The sequence below is a fragment of the Macrobrachium rosenbergii genome, chromosome 50 (assembly GCF_040412425.1).
Source record: "Macrobrachium rosenbergii isolate ZJJX-2024 chromosome 50, ASM4041242v1, whole genome shotgun sequence".
NCBI lineage: Eukaryota > Metazoa > Arthropoda > Malacostraca > Decapoda > Palaemonidae > Macrobrachium > Macrobrachium rosenbergii.
The window spans coordinates 3,081,410-3,106,923 of record NC_089790.1 but is presented as its reverse complement, the minus strand read 5'-3'; the positions used below and the strand labels follow the sequence as shown (position 1 = coordinate 3,106,923).

Sequence of the window (25,514 nt, the reverse complement as noted above, 5' to 3'; positions counted from 1 at the left end):
TAGACAACTGGCAACACTGTATTTCTAATTCTCCGTGCATTCAAAAGAACTGAATACATTATAAATCATCTAAATATAACAGAAATTCAAAACAACAAGTCAAATAATTACATGTAATTAAAAGTGTATTTAACAGAAATATGATGGCTTACAAGGTTAAACTAATACAACAAAATGCACTCAAAAAGGCTTGAAAGTTTGGCTCAAGACGACCAAAACACCAATAGTGACAAAGGAATAAATTCATAGCATCACAAATCATAACATATTAAAAATCTTTGGCAGGATAATTATTGAATTAAACAGAATCAAATCTTTTTTTTTAAAGCCTTCCCAATGAGTGCTTAACTAAATTCGTTGCATGACCAGTATGTAGATGAATGAACAATCATCTCATTCTCATGTAAGGCCTCTTAGTATCAAGAACTGTACAGTATTGCCTTGCGTAACAACAATGGAACATGTGAGAAAATCTGCGATGATATAATTTAATTTAAGCAAAGATATTACAAAAATTACACACACAGCATTAAATACTGAAGTACAATATGTTGCAAACAACCTGCAGTTGGATTTTCCATATATTCAGTGATGAATAGTAAACCGAAAAGTTTCCACCAGTTTCAAAAGCAAGCCGAAAATAAACACCTTCGTGGAGACAGGTTACTTCCAATGATAATCAATGACTTTCTTCACTAGGTGTACTCTTAGAAAATGCAATCTCATAAGTCTGAAATCAGATGAATCTCCTCATGCAAATCAACTTAAAATCAAGATAATAATACTGTAGTTGATCTAAAATTACACAGCTTCACCAACAATCACTGTATTGCCTATTTTACCTGCATCAATGATAATCTTTATTCAAATATTATCAACCCTTGGTGACTTCATGCTTCTGAGCTTGGTGACGATTTTCTTTTATCACGCACTGTAAAATAATTTTTTAAGACAATGCTGGTTTTGGTCAAATTTGGAATCTTAATCATTGTAAGTCTGTGAGACATTTCCAAATGAAAGAAACAAATAAAACCTTAAAATAACATATTACAGTTATCTGTGAACAAACGTAACTACTTTTCATGAATAAAAAATCTTTTAAAAATTTTTAATTTTTTTTTTGCACAATGATGTACAGTATATTTCCCTTCCAGTTATATACATTTTATAAGCCTATTATTGCATACAAAAACATGGGAAAACAGGCATAAACTTCTATAAATATAGTATCTAAAACTGGTTTCATAAATCTTTTTGAATATCTGGTTATCTTGGGGAAGGGATTGAACCATCCCTACATCCTCACAATTTGTCAAAAGATTTTTTTTCTACAGAGAATGTCACTGATGTTAATGGAATCTCAGGGGATGAAATTTTCATGACATCATTGGGAACCAAAATCTAAAAGGGTTGATAGTCTTCATTAAGATACTCTTAAATGAACGAATAAAAGCATTTCATGAAAAATTACATAGAGACAAAAATACATCAGCCCCAACACACAACAGCATTCCCTAATGAAAAAAAAAATGGACATAAAATGCAAGATACACCGTCCTGTTGACTAATAAAAAAAAAATTCTGTCAAAAATCATTTTAGTGGTGGTTCTTTAATACAAGAATGTCCATCTGTGCTACACTGGTGTATTAAAACAAAAAACACTACAGAGAATATTTTCACACTTTTTACTTGCATGGCCATATAAAGTACTCACAGCGATAAACCTTCCTGATAATTACTGTTCAATATTTCACATGGATACAGCAAAATGAGACTAATGCATACATTTACATACCAATCAGATACTCTGTGGGTAAGAATGAATATAAATATACTGTATATTTGACTGTCAAAAGTAAAAATGCATCAGTTTCTTATAACAATTGTTGCCCCAGGCTAGAGGATGGCCAACTTAATATATTCTCTCATCGCTCTTCACAAACACTCCAGAAGAAATACATAATTTCCTTTAATATCCTCAAACTTCAAATGCAAACACATACACACACACATACACACACAAACACAAGCCTGTTTATCTCCACATTTTTATCTGCTATACCCTATCCAACCTTTACAAACAATTTTTTTTTTTTTTAAATGACGATTAACTTCCAAAGCAATATTTCTTGAAGTAAAATCCACAAGAGAATTCACATTTACAATGCTACAAATCTAGTACAACTTCTTGTTACTCAAGCTCACCAAATTCGGTAATTTATAATAATTTTGGCAATACAACTTCCTGGTAGCCATCACATTACATAAACTACTGGCATAATTTGGCATCAATAGAGACTAAGCTTGTTTGCATCATGACTGCATACAATACAATGCTTCACAGTACCTTGTTTGAGCTTCACTTGAAAAAATAGGTAAATTCCAACAGTCCCTCTAAAGAAGTGGATAAAATCACTTCCAGCTAACCTTCCCTATCTTTTTTATTCAGTGAACGCATCTAAATTACAATTGGCAATAGATGGCTCAGCAACAACTAGATTAAAACAATATTGCAATAGACTGTGATGATTAATATCTCAAGGGGAAACATGGAATGATTTATATTACAAGTGTGATAAATAAAACAAAACACTATGAATGGGTTGCCCTCCCTCAGCATTTCACTAGATTTCCACTGCCCTTCTAACTTCCAAAAATACATAAAGCCAAATATATATATTTTTCTGGAAAATATATAGTTTTATAATGAAGAATTTGTGCTAAAACAAAAAACAAAATCATCACCTACAACAGCTTTGCCACTTTCCTTATACTATCTTGACACATCACAGGAATAGAAAAATGAATACCGCTTTCACCACAAGAGATGTCACCCAAGATATCAAATAAAATCAAAGGGCAATGAGCATGAAGTGAGAGATGACTTTAAGGTGATATTTCTGATACACTTCACAAGTATCTTGTGGGAAATGAAGTTCACTCCATCTTTTCAGCACTAGCCTCAGGACCAGGTCACTCAAAACTGGGGAAAAATTGAAAATTACCGTTACCAAAGTTCCAAAAATTGCAGTGACAAACAACCACTGCGTTGCTGAAGTTTTATCTTTAAAATTAAGCACTGAAAGGTGAAAGCTGACACATTCAGAATTTGGAATAAGTATCTCACAAATATTTCATATTTATTATACACCCGTTTAGAAAATCAAATAATTTACTTACTCTTTTTAAATACTCCATGGCACACTCTCTTGCCCTTGCATTTACTGCCAGCTTCATCTCTGAAATTTCCTTGTCAATCTCCTCCATAAAATGAATAACAAAGTCTACTAGCTTATGTTTAAACATCTGCTCTGTGTGGAAGTTTGTGATAAGGAATGAAATGTCATAACCCTGCAAAGAATATTACAAGAATATTACCAGTAAACCATGTCAAAGATATGTCAAAGATACTTTGTTTGTTAATAAGTTTTACAGACATTTTAGATTTGCAGACACCAAAAGCTGCCTTATCACAGCCTATCACTAACCAAATAAACTTGCTAAAGTGACAACATAACCCTTCCACAGGGTAAGTGACCACAATGTACCTTACATGTTGCACTGTAAATTGTTCTATCTTTGCTGTTTATATCTGACCCATAGTTCATTACCTATTGCCTGCTGTTTGTTTACACCCCATAGCTTTATTGCTTTCTACTGGTTACTTTTCATGTTCCCTTTGGTCTCTTCCACCATGCTGTTTAATCTTATCTTGCTTCAATTTTCAATCTCCCTGGAGAACAAAGCCTTAAGCAAACCCTTTTGAGTCTAGCAATGTCCCTCCATGGTCTTGTTAAAACTACTCAACAATAAAACAGTACTAATAATTGCCTCAGTTTTGTAAAATGTAAATGACCTCTACGAAATTCTGCCACTTATCTTTCCACAAGCACTCATCTCCATTCTTCTGTCTCACGGGTCTCATTCAAACAGGTAGGGGTCTTCTAACTCTTCTGGTGCCCACAAGAGCCCAGCGGGCATTATTATGTCCCACACTAATCTGCTACCTGACTCCTAATATTCTTCTTCAAGTTTATTCTCAAATCAACAAACCCTTTCACCTAGCTTCACTAGGATACCATGAGTCATGTCCATTACAGCAATAATGACCATAATTTACTTACTTTCATGAGCAATTTCAGTCTATTTCATATCAAAATCTCATAGCCTGCCCACTGTTTGATCTGGCACTTTTAGTCTCCCTACAGCCCAACTACAGAGAACATGTATTGGAAATAAAAAACACAGCTGTAAAAACAGACAGAGAATATGAAAAAATCATCCTACAGGCACCAAACCTCCATAAGAACTGAGAAAAGAGGCTCAAAGAATTAAGCTTTTATTACATAAGCTAATGGCAACTGTTCAGGCATGCACACTGTCAGTCCACACGTAGGTATCAACTATCCTAACAAACATGCACACCATCAACCCACTGGCAGGTATCAACTACCTTCCTCACTGTTTCATACAGAAAGAAGGGGGCATAGTGACAAGATGATGGGATATAAAAATTAATGTTTCAACACAAACCATCAATGATATATAGAATATATATAATTTAGGCCAAAGCCAAGCGCTGGGACCTGTTAGATCATTCAGCGCCGAAACGGAAACTGACAGTATAAAGGTTTGAAAGGCATAACACGAGGAAAACCTCGCAGTTTCACTATGGAACAATTGTTAGGACAGGGTGGAAAGTAAGATGAAAGGAGAATATGAACAGAGGTACAGTAACAGGAATGAAAGAGGCTGCAGCTGGGGGCCGAAGGGATGCTGCAAAGACCCTCAAGTGATGCCTACAGCACACCACCTTAACCCAAATAATGTCTCTTAATTAAAATCTGTTTCTAGTATTGCATCAATAATTGTTCTGAGTTCTTCCCGGCCTCTTCTAAATTGCAAAAACAAAAGTGCTAGCCATACACACATTTAGGAATATTAAGGGAGAGAGAACACTATTGCAAAATGCTTTAAACCGTGACAAAATACATAAAAAAATTTGGGTGTTTCTTATAAAAAATTGCTTACCTCAACAGGCTTTCTTCTCAGAATGATGAAGTTTTCAGCTCTCATCATCATAAACCTGTAAAATGAAAGATAATCTTTAATAAAAAAAATTTGAAATGCAGCAATAATCAGATCTAACAACTGATTCATCATATTTGCATTCAAAACTCTGACTCCCTCTTTAATCTTGTCTCTAAAATCTAGCAGACCCATCATACTTCCCCTGGAATGTCGTAAGAACTTTCAACACAAAGAATAAATTTGTAGATACCTAACTTTTTAACTACTAAACAAGTTTAAAAGCACAAGAGCACATCTGTTTTCTGCACATCTAGGCACCAAAGTGCCCTCCAATTGCAGTAAAATCATTCAAAGTATTTTCTTACCTTCTGCCTTAAGTAAGAGTAGGGTCAATATGAAGGGCATGTAAAATTTTGTAAAAAAGATGGGTTTGTTAAAATAATCAATGTTTTATAATACCCTCACCTATAGAGCACAGAGGCATTTACCACAAAGTTACATACTAACTGGATGAGGAAATGGATTTTTTAAGCTAAAATTTATGCATAAGATGTTCTTTATTTCTGGGAGAAATATTATCGCCCTATTCAAACTTGGCCAACCCCCTTTTATATAAAAGCAACAAAATAACAACTCGCTATACTTACCTCATAAACTTATGACACAGAATGCGCTCAATATCATCAGCTTGCTTAATGGCAATTGATATTCTAATTGAATTTATAGATGGTTCTATTAGCACTTTTTCCTTTTCATTGCGACTAACAACAACAGCAGTCATTAGTAATTCTTTACTTGACCTGTAAAAATGAGAATATTAGACTCCTTACATGCTGTACTTTCAAATAAAAAATAACAAACTGTTTAAAATTCAACTAATACAGTATATACTTACAGGCTTAAATCAACAGCCACAGATCAAGACAGCTTAATGGATACTTATTCATTCAAGTTAGTCAGGTACGCCTTTTACAGAGCCAAAAAAAAAAGAGACAGTAAAGATCAGACTTTGAAAAGCTTTAATGTTACTGACATCTGACATAACTTTATCCCTGCACAAGTCTGGCATTTAACTATTATAATTGAAAAACATGTGGTTGTAGACATAACTAGGACTTTAGTGGCTCACAAAAATAATTTACTTGGTGCAGAACTCTTGCCCTCTCCCCAACTAAAATTACACAGAAATTTTAAGTGCCTCAGTATAGAGTACTGCAAACAAAATAGATGGGCATTATTCTGAATAAATATAACTTGACATAAACACAGTGTACTACCTAAATTCAGCCAAATACAGTGTAGGGTCATGCCTACAAGTCAAGCTACAGAACAACAGGTTCGCAATTAAATGGAACCTGAAATAGGTGCAAACATTTGCACCATACAGATTTCCTGTTCTATCATTCTTAATACCCAATATTTCAGCAGTCCATTCCTGATGTCTTTTGACATTATTATTATTATTACTGTATTATTACCATTATGATGTTGCTGTGACAAAAATGTAAGATAAACTGCTCAGATAATTATAGATTAGAATAGAATATAGAACTTAGGCCAAAAGCCAAGCACTGTGACCTTTGAGGTCATTCAGCACTGAATCTGAAATTGACAGTAAAAAGGTTTGAAGGTTTAATAAGAGGAAAGTCTCACAGTTGCACTGTGAAACAACAGTTAGGAGAGGGTGGAAAGTTAGATGGAAGAAAGAGATTATGAATGGAAGTACAGTAATAGGAATGAAAGGGGTTGTAGCTAGGGGCTGAGGGCATGCTGCAAAAACCTTAAGTAATGCCTACAGTGCACGGCATGAGGTGAACTGATGGCAATACCCCTCTACGGGAAAAGATAATTATCAGAATTTATACCACTATCACTAGCTTACAATTCAACAACTATCAGAAAATTTAAGTACAATGACCCACCATGAACACCTTGGTGCTCCTCTTACCAAATATTGGCAATATATAAAAGTGACTTATCTGCTACTTCTACGGCAGACATAACTGAGTTTAAACATGGAATAACTATCTGATAATTCTAAGACTACATAAACTATTCAAGACAAGAGCAGCTTCCTAATTAGTTAACAACAGTATAATAATTGTAATGCTACTTACCGAACTTCAACCTCTGGTTTGTTATGCCTCTCTACTACTTGGGAATTGAAGTTCTGTAGACACATAGCAGCTGATAACGTATGTCTGACAGCATTCAAATATGGACGCAAAGTAGCAGACTAAAAGAGAGAGAAAAAAAATTTACTGTCAATGACAAATCACTTGTATACTTGGGGGGAGATATGTCTCCACCATATAAAATTCAAAACAAAGACAAATTAAATCCATTAAAGGGCAACTCACTGATGGAGGGAAAGACATATACTTTACCATGCATTTCCCTTGTTTGCATACATTATTTTCATTAGGGAAGGTAGCAAGGAATCCAGCTTGTTCATAAGTATTCCTGTACATGAATGTTATTATGCTTTATCACAATGGCTACATGGGAACTCAGCCATCATAACTCCCTTCCCTTGCTTTTAGAAACAAAATGGATTTAAGAAAAAATGCATAAATAATTATATGTTGATGAAGAATGCTATACAGCATACGACCTGTACAGAAAATTTGCTGCAATAAGGACAGCAAATTTCAAAGGGTTTTTACTACATTTTTCATCAGTTGGTTTCTTGGTAGGTAAATTAAATCTAGAGTATAAACACAAAAAATTTTACCTAGTTAGTCTACATGTACCATCTATTGACCCCTCCCTTTCAGGGTGAACTATGGTTCATGCATTTACTGTTATCAGTTTTCTGTCTGTTCACATAAGTAGGGAGGTTGAGGGATGATATGAAATAATGGTAACAAGCAAAATTTTACCCATTAACCTATGATAAATGAACATAAAACACACAATAAGCAGTCACAAAAAAGCTCTTCAATTATCAAAATATTACATAACATATTGTTTGTTTACAAGTTAAAATAATAGTAAGAGATGTAAAAAAAATACAGAAAAATTTATAATACAGTAATAAGCAATTGCGAACATTTAGGCTATACAACGTTATCTAACCTTGCCTACAGGCTAAAATGAATTAAACACATGATAATTACAGTGGAAATTTTACTCCATCATATTAATAAATACATTAGATCTAAGGTAAATCAGCATAAGAGTTGTCCATGGTATTTCCGCGGGATGTGCCATGGCCTGGCTTGGGGTGCATAGAATCCCCAAAACAGCCGACAAGACACTGTGCATAGCAGAATTATTTGTTAAGAATTAATCTGAGAGCCGGCAGGGAACAACGGACACAAGTTCTGCCAATGATAAAACCTAACCTTCCCAAAATTCCGTGGCCTGGCCTAACCTGACTTAGAGAATTGTGCCCAGACCTGGCCAGGGAGGCTTCGTCCACCCTTGATACCGCCCCCCACCAGCCACATATCACTGAACACTGGAAATACGGACTAAGCTTCCACTTGGAGGTGATGTTAGAGCCTGCTCACGTAGTTTCCAAAACTATCCCCGTTTTGAAATATTACTCTCACAAATATTCTACTAATAACCATAAACCCACTACTGGCTAGCAAAGGCATGGGAATAATTATCAAACTAGCCTACCGGTATAGCCCTAATCTAGCCAAAGCTAGTAACCCCAGTACCTCGCCTATTCTACCCTCATCCACACAAAATCCAACTCCCGAAATAAGAAACCCATTGCAAAAAACAGATGATAGTCAAGGTAGGCGAGGTTATTGGCTTATGATTCATTGGGGTTGCTTTCATCGTAAGCACAGCCACCGTAAACGACGTCCCACCCACACGCTTGCTATTTCCCCAGCTCATACCCATCAAACGTTCTTTTGCACTAGAACTGATGCCAATTGTTGTATTAAATCTACGAATCATACCATTTTCAATTATCTACACAAGCAGCAGCAGCAGAATAAAGATGAAAAATCTCCCGACCAGTGGTGGGCTTCCTGTCACTTATCTCGAGTACACCCGGTCTGTTCGGTTTCAGTCTTTGACTTAGAAAGGGAAAGTAGGTCCAAATGTATTTTAAAGAAATGATCATGAATCATATTCGTTAAGTGCTCTTAATCATAAGAGATAAATGCAGAAATTTGAAGTGCAAAGCAATCTTGTACCGGATCACGTGGCTCTGTGATAAATAAAAGAATAATCAATTCCTAACGAAGCCAGTGTCAGGAAAAAGAACGCAACATATGATTGTTTACATGTCTACTCATAATTTCGAGGTGGAAAAATAATTCTCTTTAAATTTCACCCTTTCTAAACAGAATATAAGGTCATTAATATCAAAATATAAATAATCACGAAACTGTCTTAATTGTTAATGTAAAGTAGTGATTTAGGTGACGGATGTAGGATATGCCCGCGAAATTCAAACTTATAAACAAAAGCATTATCAGTGGAAAGACCATAAATAATAGGATTTCCTTCTTAGACAGAGAGAACAAAATTAACTTGAGTTATTTTGATCTTTTATCTGGGAAAGAAGTTAACATTCCTCATGCAATGCCCGACGAGGTAGGGAAGCCTTAGATGTTAATGAATTACACATTAGCAATTACTTACTGGAACAACAGAAGCATTCAGGAAAACTTTTTTTTAAAGTTTCCCTTACCTTCAACGACGATTTGTCGTATTTCCATCTAATTTTCACAACATCTGACGATGCATGTTCTATAATTAGCAAAGATAGCACAATTAAAATACTACAGGACCCCCAAAGTCCGAAAGTGTTACATTTAATAGAATGGGGAACTTGTGCAGCCTACTAAGTACTAAACCAGTCGCTGAAAGGGGAAAAATTATGCACAATCGGCAAAATTTCAAGAGACAGACGTATTAATACGTTGAACATTGTAAGAAAAGGATCGTCGAGGGAGCACTATATAATTAATTTTGGTGAGAAAAATTCTGTTAACAATGCTACTGACAGCTTCACGAGGTATGGGGCACAAAGACTGTAAATGTCCCACAACCTGCACGTTTGACAGTCAGCTCTGTCTTGAATTAGTAGCCCCTGAACTTATGAAGCTCGATAAGGATCAACGCGATCCTCTCCTATGGGGGATTTGTTTCATTAGTGATTTGAATGCTTCGTTAATTAAAGCCGATAGGTTCTAAAGTATATAAATATTGTGGTCTACCAGCATAGAAAATGTTACAGTAGCTTCATCTTGTGATAACATAGTTATGCACAATCATTTTTTAGTGTATACATCTCTAATATTTTTTATCATTAAGACCAAGCATTTTTTCGAGCCTGTTAATACTCATTCTGGGTTATCTTCATTTAACTTCAATAATTTTCTGCCTTGTAAACCACCAGGTAGAAACGTGCATTATCAGTTAAAGCTTTGCTTTACTTCGTGAATTTCTTATTCCCATTGTAACTGGATGTTATACATTATACCAGAAATATTAATGGTCCATTCTTCGTGGTTTGAGAAACATTTAACCTGCACACTCACACACACTTTAATTATCCACAGTGAAACTGATGTGACAAAGATTCCTCGCTTAGGAACTTCATTGATTTCTAGAAACATCAATGAATGTATATCAGGGATCAAGATATCAGTGCACTTAAGAAGCTACAGGGTTTAAATAACGAGATATTCAAATGAATATACCCCACTGGACAAGGTAACGTTGGTGCATATTGAGTTTCATAAGTTCATGGGCTGCCTGTTCCAGTAAGAACCGAGTGTCAAATGTATGTTTTGACGCACGCCGTGATAAAGAGCACATTTCATAGAGAAGCGTCACTGAGGTCATAAATGCACGTCGTAAGATTTTATGAAATTCAGGCTGCCAAGCCAAGCTTTGGGACACTTTCGGCCAGTCAGAGTTTCAGACAGTGAAAAGATGGCATTGGAGTGGTTGGAAAGCAAACAGAGATATCCAAACAGTTATACAAAGAAGTAATAGTTAGAGAGGTTGGACGGCAAGATTGAATATAAGAAGCGGGAACAGAAACAAAGTATAAAGGGCTAAAAATAAGTGCAGCTAAAGCCGAACAGACGCAGCAAACGCCCTTTTATTATGTGCCCTAAATAAGCGTAGAATAATTGGCAAATACTGATTAGCCTACTGGAGCCGAGATGTCATCGAAGATATGGTGAAAAGGGCTTTCAGTACTCATCCACCAATTCGGTAAATATAGATTACTGGAGCCTAGATGCAACAAAGAAAATGGACAAGGGGTTTTGAATACACATCAACCAAGCCTACTCATGAAGTTTCTCCAAGGACGAAAAAGATGTGAAAAGTCTGAGAGTATAAGAAGACTAGAGACATATTCATTCAACAATAGATATGACGCGGAAGAATGTTATTAAAAAAAATTCTGTCTGTTCCTGACAAGTATAAATGGGGCCCTGCAGGATGGACCAAATGATGATCATAAGTCAGAAACGGACATGATGTTTTATATTTCATTGCACAGCTTTGCTTGTGTTGCGTATAAGATTAAATAACCACAATGAATTTGTCTATATTCCGAATAAAAATGAGTACTACATCTATGAATCATGCGTATTCTCTACAAGATTAGCCACAAGTTCATAGGGCAAAAGAATACTTTCCTAGGGTAGGGTGGTAGAATGGAATCAGATGAATATTGTCAAACGTGTCAATCTTTCTTCATCTCAGTAGAGAACTTCTTTATTAAATGAACTATACAGGTAAATTCGCGATGAATCAACGTACTGAAAGTAATCCAGCAGGTTAACAACAGAGGAGGAATAAGTACAACGTTTGTGGAAGAACGTTTCCTTAATATTCAGTCACGTGAAACGGTTAGTTGATTAGCAGAACATTTCTAGCCGACTGTCGCTAACCGTCAAAACTTTATCTTTCTGGGACTAATAAATGTTATCAACTGATTACTATCTCTGATTACAGAGGAACGACCCCTTGTTACTGAAATATAAAAAAGAAAACATTATAGACAGCCATACTTTAACTAAATGCAGAAGCTAAATAAATATCACCAAGCAATCAGCAATTGGGATTGTGAATAAAAACTTAATTGAACAACAAGAGAGTTTGAAGAACTCAGGGAATAGAGATTATTCATTACTGAGTGAAAACTGTTAGGCGAGAAGAACTTAAGGAATGGAGATTATTTATAAAAAAAATTATTGCTGAGTGAGAAGAACTTAAGGAATAGAGATTACTGACTGCTGAGTGAGAACAAGGAATGGATATTTAGGCTATTTACTGCTGAGCAAGAAGAACTTAGGGAAAAGAGATTATTCATTACTGAGTGAAAACTGTTAGGCGAGAAGAACTTAAAGAATGGAGATTATTTATAATTATTATTGGCTCATTTACTGACTGAGTGAGAAGAATGGATAAGAAAGTAACTAGAAGAGCTTAAGGAATAGAGAATTAGAGATTATTTATCGACTGAGAAGAACTCACATAACAGAGATTATTATTACTGAGCGAGAAGAACTAGTAGCAACAGAGAGAGATTATTTTCTGCAGAGTGAATAATATTGCAGTGATGTACTGGGTGACGCAGGCTGGACTTGGCACGATCTTCGTGCCAATGAGATGACGAGAGAGAGAGAGAGCGAGAGAGTGACTAAACGAACTCTTTGCGGATTACCTGCTGTTCCTTTCACCACGGGGATTAAAAAAGAAATATATTTAAGGTCACACCTCTTCACGGAATCCTCCTCATGTCTACGTGAGTTTTTTTAATCCTCTTTTTTTGGGCATTCTTTTTTTATCTTCACAGTGCGAGTTCGAAGGTACCCCAAGCCAGCGGGATTTCTTTAGGGATCTTCGGTTATTACGGTGTAGGTGTTCTTATGGACCTGAATGACGCGTCTTTAGGTGCAGCTTTAATTGCTCAGGCTTAATGGGTGTTTTTTCTTTAAGGTGTTAGGCTAGCCTGCAGATATTTCTGTGATATAGGAAGCCTAAGCTTCTAAGGCTTGTCTTGTTCATAGGGATTTTGCTACTATAATTAATTGGGTTTTGTTGTCGCGACGAGTTATCTTAAGCCTGTGCCGTCTTGATGTCAGGCTAGTTAAGCCTGTGACGCCTTTAGCCTGTGCCAGGCAAGTTAAATGTGTGGCGCCTTTATGTCAGGGTAGGTAAGCTTGTGATGCCTTTATGTCAGGCTAAGTAAGCCTGTGATGCCTCTGTGTCCGGGTAGGTAAGCCTGTGACACCTTTATGTCAGGCTAGTTAAGCCTGTGATGCCTTTATGTCAGGCCAGGTAAGCCTGTGATGCCTTTTATGTCAGGCTAGGTAAGCCAGTGATGCCTTTAAGTCAGGCTAGTTAAGCCTGTGATGCCTTTTTTGTCAGGCTAGGTAAGCCTGTGATGCCTATACATCAGGCTAGATAACCCTGGGAAGCCTTTATGTAAGGTTATAGTTGACCCTGTGATGCCTATACATCAGGCTAGTTAAGCCTGGGAAGCCTTTATTATATCAGGCAAGTTAACCTCTCACGCCTTTATGTCAGGCTAGTTAAACCTGTGACACCTTTATGTAAGGTTAGTTAAGCTTGTGGTGCTCTTATGTCAGGCTGAGTAACCCTGTGATGCCTTTACGTGAGGCTAGTTAACCCTGTGATACCTTTATGTCAGGCTGGTTAAGCATGTGATGCCTTTATGTCAGTCTAGTTAAACCTGTGACTCCTTTATGTCAGGCAAGTTAAGCATGTGATGTCTTTATGTCAGGCCTGTTAAACCTGTGATGCCTTTATGTCAGGCTAGCTAGGGCAATCCTGTGATGCTTTTATGTTAGGTTAGTTAAGCCTGTGACACTTTTATGTTAGGCGGCTTAAACCTATGACGCCTTTTTGTCAGGCTAATTAAGCCTGTGATGTCTTTATATGTCAGGCTAGTTGAGCCTGATGGGTTGATAGGCTATATACAAGCTTAGGCGAGGGTAAAAACAAGAATGAATGCATTGCATCAGTCGGAAAGGTCGAGTGGAGGGCATCGTCTTCCCTAGATCCCCCAAGTAACCTGACCTAGAGTGCCTTAATCAGGGAAAAGTAGGCTACAATGATGCGGCCCAATATAATTTTCCCTAACCTAACTTAGGGTACTGGGTCCTTACTTAGGCAGGAGTGATTTGTTCCCTCTAATCCCCATCCCTCACCTAACCTGAGTGGTGAAAGAGAAGACTACTACAGTGTCCCTGTGGTTCGGTAACTTCCAGTTCATGAGGAAGATGGGCGGTGTGTATAGCATCAACCTTTGCAAAACAAGTGGGCGTACTACACTACAAAGTCTTTTTTTACCAACTCCAGCATTCAGAGGCTCTCTCTCATTCATTTTCATTGCTGAGATTGTACAAGAAGTCAAAACCAAATTGTTCCCAGTAAGAACTTTGAGAGCTTCTTAATCCCCTCCATTCATGGCGATCTAGATAACACACGTTTGCGCCCAGCGCAATTTTTGTGCTACCGCTTGAATAGGACCAGGCATCTTTGGTCGAATGTTGGCACCTATTTGTAGTACAGGCAGGCACAAGATGTAAGTGTCCAAAAACACTTTCTTTTTGGCTGTATGACACGATAAAGCCAGCATATGGGTCATCCAGCAAGGGTGGCAACTTTCCAAGCTCCAATGACTGTTTTTGAGTTGGGGAAGGGAATGCAGTACTCAAATAAAAGATACTGTATAGAAGAAAAAAGAATATCTTAAAAAAATTCTATTTAATCATATTTGTGGCCCAAAAGCAGTTTATACATGCTTCCTGGGTGTCTGAGTTTCAGTCACTATTAGAATTACAATCCAATTTTTTTATTAAAGAAATGCTTAATATGTCTCTGACTGATTTGTAGACAGAATTAAGGATTGAAAGCTTTTGGAAGATGAGAAACAGAAGCCTTACTCTTAGTCAGCTTGGCTTAACTCATTTTTTTGAAAACTATATTTTATAACTAGTGATTCGATATACTGTACTGTCTCTCACCCGACTGAGCTTAAAGATGATTTTTAAACACCCCCCTGTATATTAATACCTTTATAACTAATGAATCGTAAAATGTTTAAAAATTGATGTTGGAACTCTTCAACTACTGTATCTTTAAAAATTTTGGTAGACATGTATAAAACATTTGTTCTGTATAAGTATCACAAATACTGTGTTGAAATTTATTAAGGTATTTGGTAGTCATTCATTAGTATTAGATTTTAAGTAAAGTTTTATAGTTACACCATTCTATTGACTTTTCACTGATAGTCTGATTATCTTTTCCTTCAGCCTTGGCGGTGTTAAAGCACGACCACCACTGAGAAGTGGGAGCATGTTCAATTCACATTCAGTTGCCGTTGAAGACTCACAAGATGGTAAGCTATTTTAAAATTAGTTTTATTAGTTTTCATTAAGATGCTGAGTTGACTGCTTAACAGCTTTTGTTAATTATTGTTGTTGGTGCTAATGGACAGTTTTGAGAATTTGAGGCATGGTTAAGCAAACTGCAGGCAGTCCCTGGTTTATGATGGTGGTCCATTCCTATGCTGTGTTGTCAGCCGAAAATTGTCGTAAGACGAGACATCGTCCAAAATCGTAAGAATACCTTACTTTTAATCCTTTGGGTGTCTTGAAAATTACGTAACCTGCATTTTTTATTGAGTTTTTCATCAAAAAACCTCAAAATTTTTTATTATTCTGCCAATTTGGAGCCATATTTCTTTTGTCAGCTCGGCGTCGTAAGTGTCATAACCCTGGAATATGTGTCATAAACCTGGAAATAATTTCTTATGAATATATTTGAAAAGCGTCATGAGCTCGCAACGTCATAAGCCGAACCCATTGTAACCCGGGGACTTACTGTATTGTTTTTGAGATGCAACAGATGATGAGTTAACATTTACTTGCATGTACGTTCAGATTACTTGTGGATAAGAACACTAAGAATTGAAGGTTTAGGAGATTTATTTGTTCCTACGAGGATGCAAACCTTTCTTTTGTATGGATTGCCTTTGGCAAAAGCTGGTGTGTTAGTCGAAGCTTGGTAACAAAGTGGTTAACTGGCAGTAGGTGAGTGATTTAACTAATAGCAACACTTTTTCTTCATCTGCTTTGAGCAGACATCTTTTACTTCTCTTCAGTATGACTGTTGTTGAAGTTTACCCATGTATCTCTTTTTCTGATGGTTCATAACTATGGGCTATTTGTTTTGATTATGATTCTTCTAAAATTTATTATGCCTGATGATTCTCCTTAAAGGTTCAGGGCATGGAAAAGTGTGATAGGTCCATATCCTCTTTTGGTGTTTGCCCTTATTCGTACTCTTTTTTTTTTTTCTGCAGAGGTCAGGAGTGCATGCCATCTCTGAACTGTCATATAAACAACTTGATTAATGATCCAGATGTACTACCTTGGTTTTCCCAAACCCCTCAAGTAAACATGGGTCACACTTCCATTGTAAAGCGGAGTAGGCTTTCCTAAGCATTCAAGTTCATGTATGTTTAGTGTCAGAAAGACAGTGATGTGTGAACTTGTGTTGTAACCAGTTCATATAAGGAATATTTAAAAGATTTTCTTAATGGATAGAAAAGAATGGGCCTCCTCAGTATTGTTGTGTATTGAAGATGGGTTCTTTCTCCTTTAACCCATCAAAAATGAAGTTATAATGAAGGTTTTAATGTTGAAAAAGAATGATAGATGTGGTCCAACTGGCACATTCTTTCCTACCTTTCACAGTTTTTATTTGTCTGTATGTTTGTGAGTGGGATATGTATTTGTTCTGCCTAGAAGTGGAAAAGACTAAATTTGTATGTTTTCTCTTTCCAAGCTTTCATGGGTCACATTGTGCGGCTAGTATAGCTTGTTTTGCAAATGATGTGCAAATGGGCTTTGTGTGGTGGGAGGTATCTTGTGGATATGTTTGATGTGTCCCAGTTTGTGTAAAGTTTTATAGAAACGGCAACTTTATTGTTACAAACTTGAGGTCAGAACACATGCTACTTGGTGATACATCATTAAACACACTGGTGATTTTATTTTTCTATTAAACTTTTATGTGTGTAAATTCATGCTGTTAAAACATTCAACTCATTTTGTTATTCTAGATGTGACTCTTGACTGCAAATTCATTTTTGAGAAACATATCGTGCCCATTTCTTCTTTAGTTGGGCTAAAATTTGGCCTATTAAGAAAGTCTTTCAAGTATTTTTGGAGACCTCTCTGTTGTGAGGAAATGTTTTCCCTTTTTTGTTGTGCTATGGTTTGAATATTGTTCCATGCTGTGGTCTCCAAAAAATGACTTTTATCTTGACTTTTGGGAGAAAAACATGAGTTCAGGTAAATTTCTTATTCTTTATTGTGGTACAATGTTTGATTAGTTCATTGCACATGCTTTATAAAAGCCTTTATAATGCTATCATCTTTTACTTTCAGATCTTCTGATTATACTATACACTGCATAGTACTAGATTTGTAATTGACTGCAGTTTTCTTGAATTTTCTTTTGCGAGGGTCAGTTATGCAAAGTTTTATGAAAGTTTTTTTCATACTCATATTATACAATTGTTCTAATCGTGTGGTTGAATTGTAATAACTTCAGATTTCATACTGGGAAATGCAAACTAGGTGTGAATGCTTTTTTTTGAAATAGCAGACTAATTTTGTCTTATTTGTTTTTATTTATTATCTCTCTCATAAAGTTTATTCATTACTTCTGTATTGCATTTTCTGTACTGGACTGCTTTCCTTGCTAGAGCCCAGAGCATGAAACATTTTGCTCTTTCAACTAGGATTGCAGTTTGGCTGATAATATTGCTATGATATGAGTACAGTGTATGTAAAATGGGAAGCACTGAAATTGAATTGAAAGTTTTATGATAGAAACATTCTTTCTTCAGGTGGTTTGAAGAATACAAAGAACCCAGGCACATCTGCAGCGGGAGTATGGGAGAGTGCAGTTTGCTGGTGTAATACGTACCTGCATATTTCTCCGAAATGGAAGATAATGTACTATGCACTTTCACTCTGGTTGTTTTCGATGTTGAAGGAAACGCATCCTCCTCACTTGGACTTTTTAACAGGCAAACACAGCACACTGAATCAGGTTAGTATGATGTTATTCTTGCATTTATGCTAGTATGTTGTCATTCATCTCGGTAGAAATTGTCATACAATAAACCGTTGTGCTTTTCACTTTGATTGATGTGTTTTTGTAGTAAGAAATGTGTGCAGTACAAAATCATTACCATATGATTTTTTCTTCCAATAGACTGCAGATGTGTTGATTTATGTAGTTTTCTTTTTTGTAGCAAGAAATGTGTGCAGTACAAAGTCATTGCCATATAATTTTTTTTTCCAATAGACTGCAGAAGTGTTGATTTAGTTTTCTTTTTGTGTTAAGAAATGTGTGCAGTACAAAGTCATTTCCATGTAATTTTTTTCTAACGGTCTGCAGAAGTGTTGATTTAGTTTTCACAGTGCAAAGTAAATAACTCCTAGAATCTTACATGTAATTTATTTTTCAATGGCACAGAAAGTAAACCACTCCAGAATGATGAAGTGCACCAGTTGGGACTCAGTAGTATTTACTGACTGAGGATGTGGTACCACATAACATTCTGTAATTTACATCTTTAGTCTGTCTCACCCTAATAGTTTTGATGAATGATTATATGATTTAATGATGTATTTCCACAGTGTATATACCATTTGCTAGCAACATAATATAGGTTACATTGTAGCATCTCACTCAGTAGAGTTAGTAATGGAATACAAGAATTATTTTTATGCAAAACCATTTTAATAATCTCCCACTCCCTGAATAAGTGGCTTTATAATCATCATCAGCTGATTTGGCCAGATATTGTCTCTTTATCAGTTTTTTATCTTCATTGAACAACACCATCTGGACTTGAGTACCAAAACATAATTAAATTTGAACTCATTATGAGTGAAAAATTGGCTGGGCTTTTTCACTCTTTTTGTTAACTGCTATTATATTTTATTTGAGAATTCAGGCTTGGGCTGACTGTAACCAACATATACTTGTTAAACTTGGTTTGTATATGTGAAGCATAAATATTTTGCAGTGTCTTTTTGTTAATTAACTATGCAAAACATCTATAATATTTTATAAATAGGATATTCTCTCAACCCCACAAGTTGGATTCATCAGGTTGCTGAATAATAGGGGCAAGTGGTAAGCAAACTGGAAGTCTACCCGCCTTTAGGGTATTTGTTCCTAACCTGTAATTTTTGGTCATTTGAATGGTCTGCTCTCCCTGTTTGCACTAGATAAATATGTGAAATGAGGGTTTACACAGTTGGAAAGTGAGATTTTCATAAACAATTACTTTCTTAAATACAGACCAATAAGTTACATTGCTTCATTCATGGTCTTCATAAATCATAGACACTTCACTCGCAAATAAAAAGAAGGTTGCCTTCTGGGTGGCTAGCAGCATGTCGTGCAACTTATACAGCTGTTTCCAGTAGGCAAGAGCCCCTTTTTTTTGTAGTCTGGGTAATAGCTACAAGAGGTCAACAGGCTTAATACAAACCCATCAGTTTATATATGCCTGTTTCTGCACACCCAATGAGCAAACCAGTCTCCTGTATTGTCTGCACTTGTCACAAGAATCAGGGAGAAAGAATGGCAATTTGTGTAAACTTATGGGTATGTAATGAAGAGTAACTTTGTTGTAAAAAGTATTTGTTTGAATGCAAATCCCGTTAAAACTATTTCCTCATAGCTAAGCCAGACTAAGATCTGGGCATTCGAAATGGAACCAACACTGGTCTTCTGTAGATCAGCCGAACATCTTCCCTATTCTTCCCTCTGGAAGGGTCCTGACAGACCTAGCTCTTTGGCTAGTTTGGCTGGACCTGTGAGAAGAGGTTCCCCTGGCTTCTGCTCCAAACTCATTACTCTGTGAATGCTTCAAAGGAAGCCTGGGGTGCCCGTGTACAAGATTTGTTAACATCAAGCCTATGGTTGCTGATGAAAATAAGCCTGTATATGGATTTTCTAGAGCTGAGGGTAATACTACTAGCTGTGCAAGCATTAGCTACCTCCCTGACAAAGTGGTTGGTGTGAAGTCAGGCAATCCCACCGTAGTTGCTTATCTCATAAACGAAGGCAGCACCAAATCTCCTTTGAATGTGTCAGTTAATGGCGGAGAATTTGTTGTGGGCAGAGGATTGCAGTACTACTCTTAATTCCCAAATGCTTCCCAGGTTTGTGTACATGTGTTGGTACTAATAACAGTAACATACATGACCATCACAGACAGTGAGCGGTGTGCTGCACTCATGAGTGTTTAAGTTAACTTGTTTTACTGGTTTGCTAGGAAACACCAATGTACTCTGCTTGCTATGACTCATACTTTTATAAACCTGTCCCATACTAGTACAGTACTCTGCTATGAATTATTGTCTTGCTCTAAGCTAGAAATGAAAAACATCACCAGAAAGAAAAAGTGGGTGATAGAGGCTGAAACAGCAAAATAGAGCGACAGTCAATTAAGGAAAGGCAATAGCCGATCAAGTTCTAGGGAGCAAAGTGAGCAGGTTTTTACCGACCAGTAGACACAATTTGAGTGACCATTTTCTGTTGCTAGTGAAACTTTGAAACCCTGATGCACAGACTGGGAAATTAATTATTTCATGTATTTTTGAACTTATTTAGAAAAGGAAGTTACATAACTGAAGACATTCAGAAAGGGATGGTTTTTAGTACTAAAATATAATAAATGCTCAGTTTAGGAGTACGGAGCTTGTTGCCAGCAAACTTGTCACTAAAAGTTAAGGCTCTTTCATTGTGAAACCTAAGGATGACAGTCTTCTTTAAGAAGACTGTGAATGAAGAGTGTAGGATTTGTGAAGACCATGAAAGTAGGCCTGTGTAAATATTGTAATTCTTTTGGAACAAAATAAAAACACTGTTATATTAACATAGAATTCAGAGTGGTTGGCATGAAAAATTTGCCATTCAAGTCTAACTGGAGCAAATGAAATGTTGAATAGTGATTTGCATAAAATTAGAGGTTTGCAACAAAAAACTTCTCTATTCTTGTGTAGGTTGCTTCTAGTTGATCAAGGGCTTTAGGTTTTGTGTTGTGACAAGTTTTTGTTGTTTTTTATTTTAATTATTTTATTAAACTCTTGCAGATGAAAAGCCTTCCTCTCCATTTTTTTAAGAATTTTACATTTGTGTTTATAAGTTTTTATCTTTTCCTTGTGTTCAGGTGTTGTCATGTGATATTTAACATGTTTATATTTTATACTTATCTATTGGTTGTTAGAATTGATATTATCCTAAAGAGATGGCCAAACATTGCATGGAATTTTTTTTAGATAATTTTTCTTGTGATACCTTGGAATATTGATCATGGCATGTCTTGAAGTATTGAACCATCCCCTGCTAATTTAATTTCTACCAGTAAGTAAGCTGTTTTTAGTACTGGTTAAAAAACTTTGCATTCAGTGTTCACGGCTTACTTTTGATTCAGAAGGAAATTGACAGTCCTGAAAGTGTTGTCTCCCTCTCGGATGTATTTGTGTGAATTACAGAATTCAGAATTTTTTTAATAATACCATAACAAACTTAAAGACAGTAGGCCTTGAGTTGAATCGTCATTTAAACAATTGAAGCAATAGTTCAAGAGTGCTGAAACAGTCAGTTCTGGATTCGATTGTAGATACAGTATTTTTGAGTTAACTTCTTGTCATTACTCTTGAATCATTATTGTCAGCATTCTCTTTTAGATATAAATAAAATGTAAACTGGAGGGTGTTTACCTGACAGCAGGACTAACAGTTTTTGATCTGTGGAGAAGTTAGAAAGAGAGAGAGAGAGAGAGAGAGCTCTTAGTATTAAAATGTTAACAGCTGGTACTAGGTTACACAGCATGATATGTTTTCAGTTGACATATGTTTTTAAACTTCTTTTCAGTAGTTAGATTTGTGAAATAATTACTGTATCCTTATTTGCTAATTCCTCGTCCCCTTTGATATTTTCTAGAGCTGGTGCATTTGGGTATTTCCACCAACACAGTTTCTTTCTCTCTTTGTCTTGATCTTGTTATCATGGATAGGTTAGGGAACTCATAGATAGTCATTAAGGGAATAAAAAAAAAATGTTGCAAAGACCAGGGTGTACTAGCAGATACCAACCAGATCAGTACGAAACATCATCATTAATATGTTGAAGTGTCAGTAATAATAGTAATTAAGAAGACAGTGGAACAGGTCAGGTGACAATTACCCCTATAAAGTTGTTCTTCTTCGTACATTAGGAAAAGGTAATAGGTTTCTTATTCATGTGAGTGTATTAAACTTCTTAAAGATTGTTTCTTTTACTCAGAGAGCCCCTCCCCCCTTTCCTTTTCCATACATTGGTGCACATCTTGGAGTCAAAGATTGGGAAGCAAAGAGTGTGTGTGTGTGTGTGTGTGTGACTGACAGGTGAATCAAAAGCTCTTTCCTACTAAGATATCCCCCCCCCATATTTATACTAATGCTTTGCTCATTTTCAGTGGTAATTCAGTTTCATTTTACTGCCTTTTGAGTGTCATGTCATTTGTACAAGTAGAGTCATATCTATGAAACATACCACACCATTTTGAATGTAACATTAAACTTGCATTTTTTGTAATACTAGAACTATAATGTGATATTAGACTATTAATTTCTGTACAGAAATAAATAATTGTGAAATTTTTCACAAATAAGGAATGATTTAATGCATTTCTAGCTTTCCTTAATTAAGATTATGTAGATTATGAGATATTAAATAATGTTGCTGCAGTTTTGTACTCTTAAAAACAACATTGTCATCTACCATTCAAGCTGTCATGAGATTTTCAAAGTCTGAGTTTGTAATTAATGCCTGTGTTTTACTTTACCCTAACTGTAGGTGTTTGTAAAACTTGGTTGGCTGTGGACTTCAAGTGTTTTTGCCTTGTATGGAATACTGTCGCTGCCTATTCACAAGAAGCCACTCCCAATTTTTGGTCGCCTTTGTGTCAGATACGTCGTCACCACCCTTATATTCTATGTCTGGTGTGCGGTAAGTGCAGGTGACTGCTGTTGAGTCAGCAAATTGTATTGAGAATAAGTGCACGTTTGCTTCATCAAAACCCATCAATCATATGGAGCCCTCTCGAAAATTAATTGTACTCAGGATTCTATGAAACATCCAGAAATAATGTTAAAGTAGTCTGGTCAACTTTTGCAAGGTCCTCAGAATGTCTTCTACCAGAGGTAGAAGGTCCATAAACCATTCTTGCTGAGGCCAACATAGAGCAGTCAGTCACCAAGAGTTGAATAGCCATTTTCAAAATCTGTTGTTTACATCTACATGACCAATAAGTATGTTATTTGATGTCAATTCTGTATACCTTAGAGTACTCAATAATAGATTTTTAAACTAAGGTTGCAATAAAGAAGATATTTTGATTTTGAAATACTAGGGTTTCCAGACTGTTACTCAAATACAGTATACTAATTAATAGGATTTGGAGTTGTCTGCATACAGTTATTTAGATTTGTTAATGCAGGCAGAGATTGTATTTAAATGTTGACTGTTCTGTAATAAGATGCCTCAAAATGGGTTTCCCATATAGCCAATTGAAAATTTTGTGAATAAATTTGATAGAAATAGCCACATTATGTTAATAAGTAAAATTTTAGTAGGAATCTTAAACAGTCATTTTCATTATCTCTCTAGATTATCCATTTTAAGGACGTGAATATTGGTCTTGTAAATGTTGTAAAGAATAAATATTGAAAAATGCTTACATTTAATATCACAATGCTTACTATATTGATATGGGTATGTTCCTTGGCTTGGAGGTGTAATGTTGTGGGATTGATGAATAGATGTAGATGCATTTATTACTATTTTTGTAGATTTTTATAAATATTTTGTAAAGTTTTTTTTTTTTATTGAGTAACATTTAGTGTATTATGTAGTACTGTAATTTTCAGTGTAATACTGTACAGAAGTTTGGTTTGATATTGCAGGTGGCTGTGAGCATAGGTGTAAATGTTATTTATGCATTCCCTCTGGCCTCAGTCATATGATGGAAGACTGCTGATATATGCAGTCACGTGCACTATGCACTCTCAAATTTGTATTTGGTTATCACACTTGCTTTTTCTTTGAATTTACTATTATTGTTAGAAGCTATCAAAATTGTTGTGCCTGCATTTTAGGGTGGGGGGTTGAAATTTTTTAAAAGGCCTTTAAGCCACAACTTTGCTCTTGTCGAGGTCAGGGCGCAATAAGATTTTTTAAATGCTGTACCTCCTCTTCAGTTATTGTTTAGCATATCAGTTGTTGGATTTGATGGACATAATATTTCTACATTCTTAATCTTTCTAATTTTCTTCTGAAGTTTATTCTTATCCAAATCCTTTCTAACCAGTTCGTCATACCTTCATTACATAGTAGATGTCTTTGGACTTTTTTTTACATTGTAGAATGTCGTGTGTGTGTGTGTGAAAGTTCTTGTTTGAAATAATGGATGTTTTTGTTTTCAGATGATATTCCCAATGGTGGAGAGCTATACTGGAGCATGTTTACACAAGCAAATACAAGTGTTTGATATAACCAAGAAGGACTGTTTAAAACGCAATGGTTACTTCTATCATTCCTTTGACATATCTGGGCATTCGTATCTTATGACATATTGTGTACTCATTTTGATGGAGGAAAGCAAAGAAAGCCTGTATTTCCTCCAGCTCTCAAGGTATTTGAGAAAAGCGGAGAATCCTGTTGAAGATAATGACCGGCCGTTGCTGGATCGCAATGAAGCTTTACATCTAGAAACTAAATTTACTATTATGGGGCCTTTGATTTTGGTAAGTTACGTTGGTCTTTTCGTTTTATGTGTTCTGTGGGACTTTATGCTTGTAATTACGACTATTTACTATCATACTTTCTCCGAGAAGGTTTTAGGATCTGCTCTGGCGTTATGTATGTGGTATTTGTTGTATCATTTCATATTTCCAAAGAAACTGTGAAAATTGTTCTCAGATTCACCAGATGTTGTTACGAGTTGCTTAACGAATGCAATAATATTTATTGAAGTTAAATTGTTAATTGTTATCATAATGTCCTTAAAGTTTTAGAGATAAAGTAAAAATGTTTCTGCAGGTTACCTACAAAGAAATTTAAGATGTATGATGTAAATACTGTACAAGGAATATATTTTTACTGGTATTTTTTATTTGCCATTACATTGCTATGCTGATTGTAAATAAAGAAATACTTTTTTATCAGGAGTTTTCATGATCATAAGAATGTTAAAGTACTGTTGACATTGTTATTGTTCAACATGTACAGTAACCTCACAGGTACTGTATCAACATTATCTTGCAAATGTTTGAACAGTACTGGTATAACAAAATTAGCAACACATTGTGATTACTGCAATACAAAAGTCCATTGCATCACTTCCTACAGGCTACCACTTTGTAAGAGAGGGTGT

The 25,514-nt window shown here is 35.8% G+C and overlaps 2 protein-coding genes across 3 annotated transcripts; one reads left to right on the top strand and one right to left on the bottom strand.

The window, feature by feature from the left end:
• On the bottom strand, positions 1-9,065 carry Arpc4 (Actin-related protein 2/3 complex, subunit 4). Its single transcript, XM_067093394.1, has 6 exons — positions 8,953-9,065; positions 7,150-7,268; positions 5,680-5,832; positions 5,033-5,087; positions 3,182-3,352; positions 1-2,984 (listed from the first exon to the last, which is right to left on the bottom strand). Exons 1-6 carry the CDS (start codon positions 8,953-8,955, stop codon positions 2,979-2,981), a joined length of 507 nt encoding a protein of 168 aa, XP_066949495.1. The 5' UTR covers positions 8,956-9,065; the 3' UTR covers positions 1-2,978.
• Positions 9,066-12,583: 3,518 nt separating this feature from the next.
• Positions 12,584-25,302, top strand: LOC136832495 (acyl-coenzyme A diphosphatase FITM2-like). Of its 2 annotated transcripts, none has more exons than XM_067093392.1 (5): positions 12,584-12,773; positions 15,313-15,398; positions 17,919-18,124; positions 22,937-23,089; positions 24,565-25,302. In XM_067093392.1, exons 1-5 carry the CDS (start codon positions 12,766-12,768, stop codon positions 25,045-25,047), a joined length of 936 nt encoding a protein of 311 aa, XP_066949493.1. In that variant the 5' UTR covers positions 12,584-12,765; the 3' UTR covers positions 25,048-25,302. The 2 variants fall into 2 exon arrangements, with proteins under 2 accessions (XP_066949493.1, XP_066949492.1); XM_067093391.1 differs by lacking the exon at positions 12,584-12,773 and adding an exon at positions 13,114-13,181.
• The last annotated feature ends 212 nt before the right edge of the window (positions 25,303-25,514 follow it).

Coding starts and splice junctions, on each gene's coding strand:
- Arpc4 (XM_067093394.1), bottom strand. Junction 5,088..5,679: donor CTGTGTCATAAGTTTATGAG/GTAAGTATAGCG, acceptor TTCATTTTACAG/GTTTATGATGATGAGAGCTG. Junction 3,353..5,032: donor TGAGAAGAAAGCCTGTTGAG/GTAAGCAATTTT, acceptor TATTCTTTGCAG/GGTTATGACATTTCATTCCT.
- LOC136832495 (XM_067093391.1), top strand. CDS start 13,159: ATGTGTGGCGCCTTTATGTCAGG. Junction 15,399..17,918: donor CGTTGAAGACTCACAAGATG/GTAAGCTATTTT, acceptor TTCTTTCTTCAG/GTGGTTTGAAGAATACAAAG. Junction 18,125..22,936: donor AACACAGCACACTGAATCAG/GTTAGTATGATG, acceptor CCCTAACTGTAG/GTGTTTGTAAAACTTGGTTG.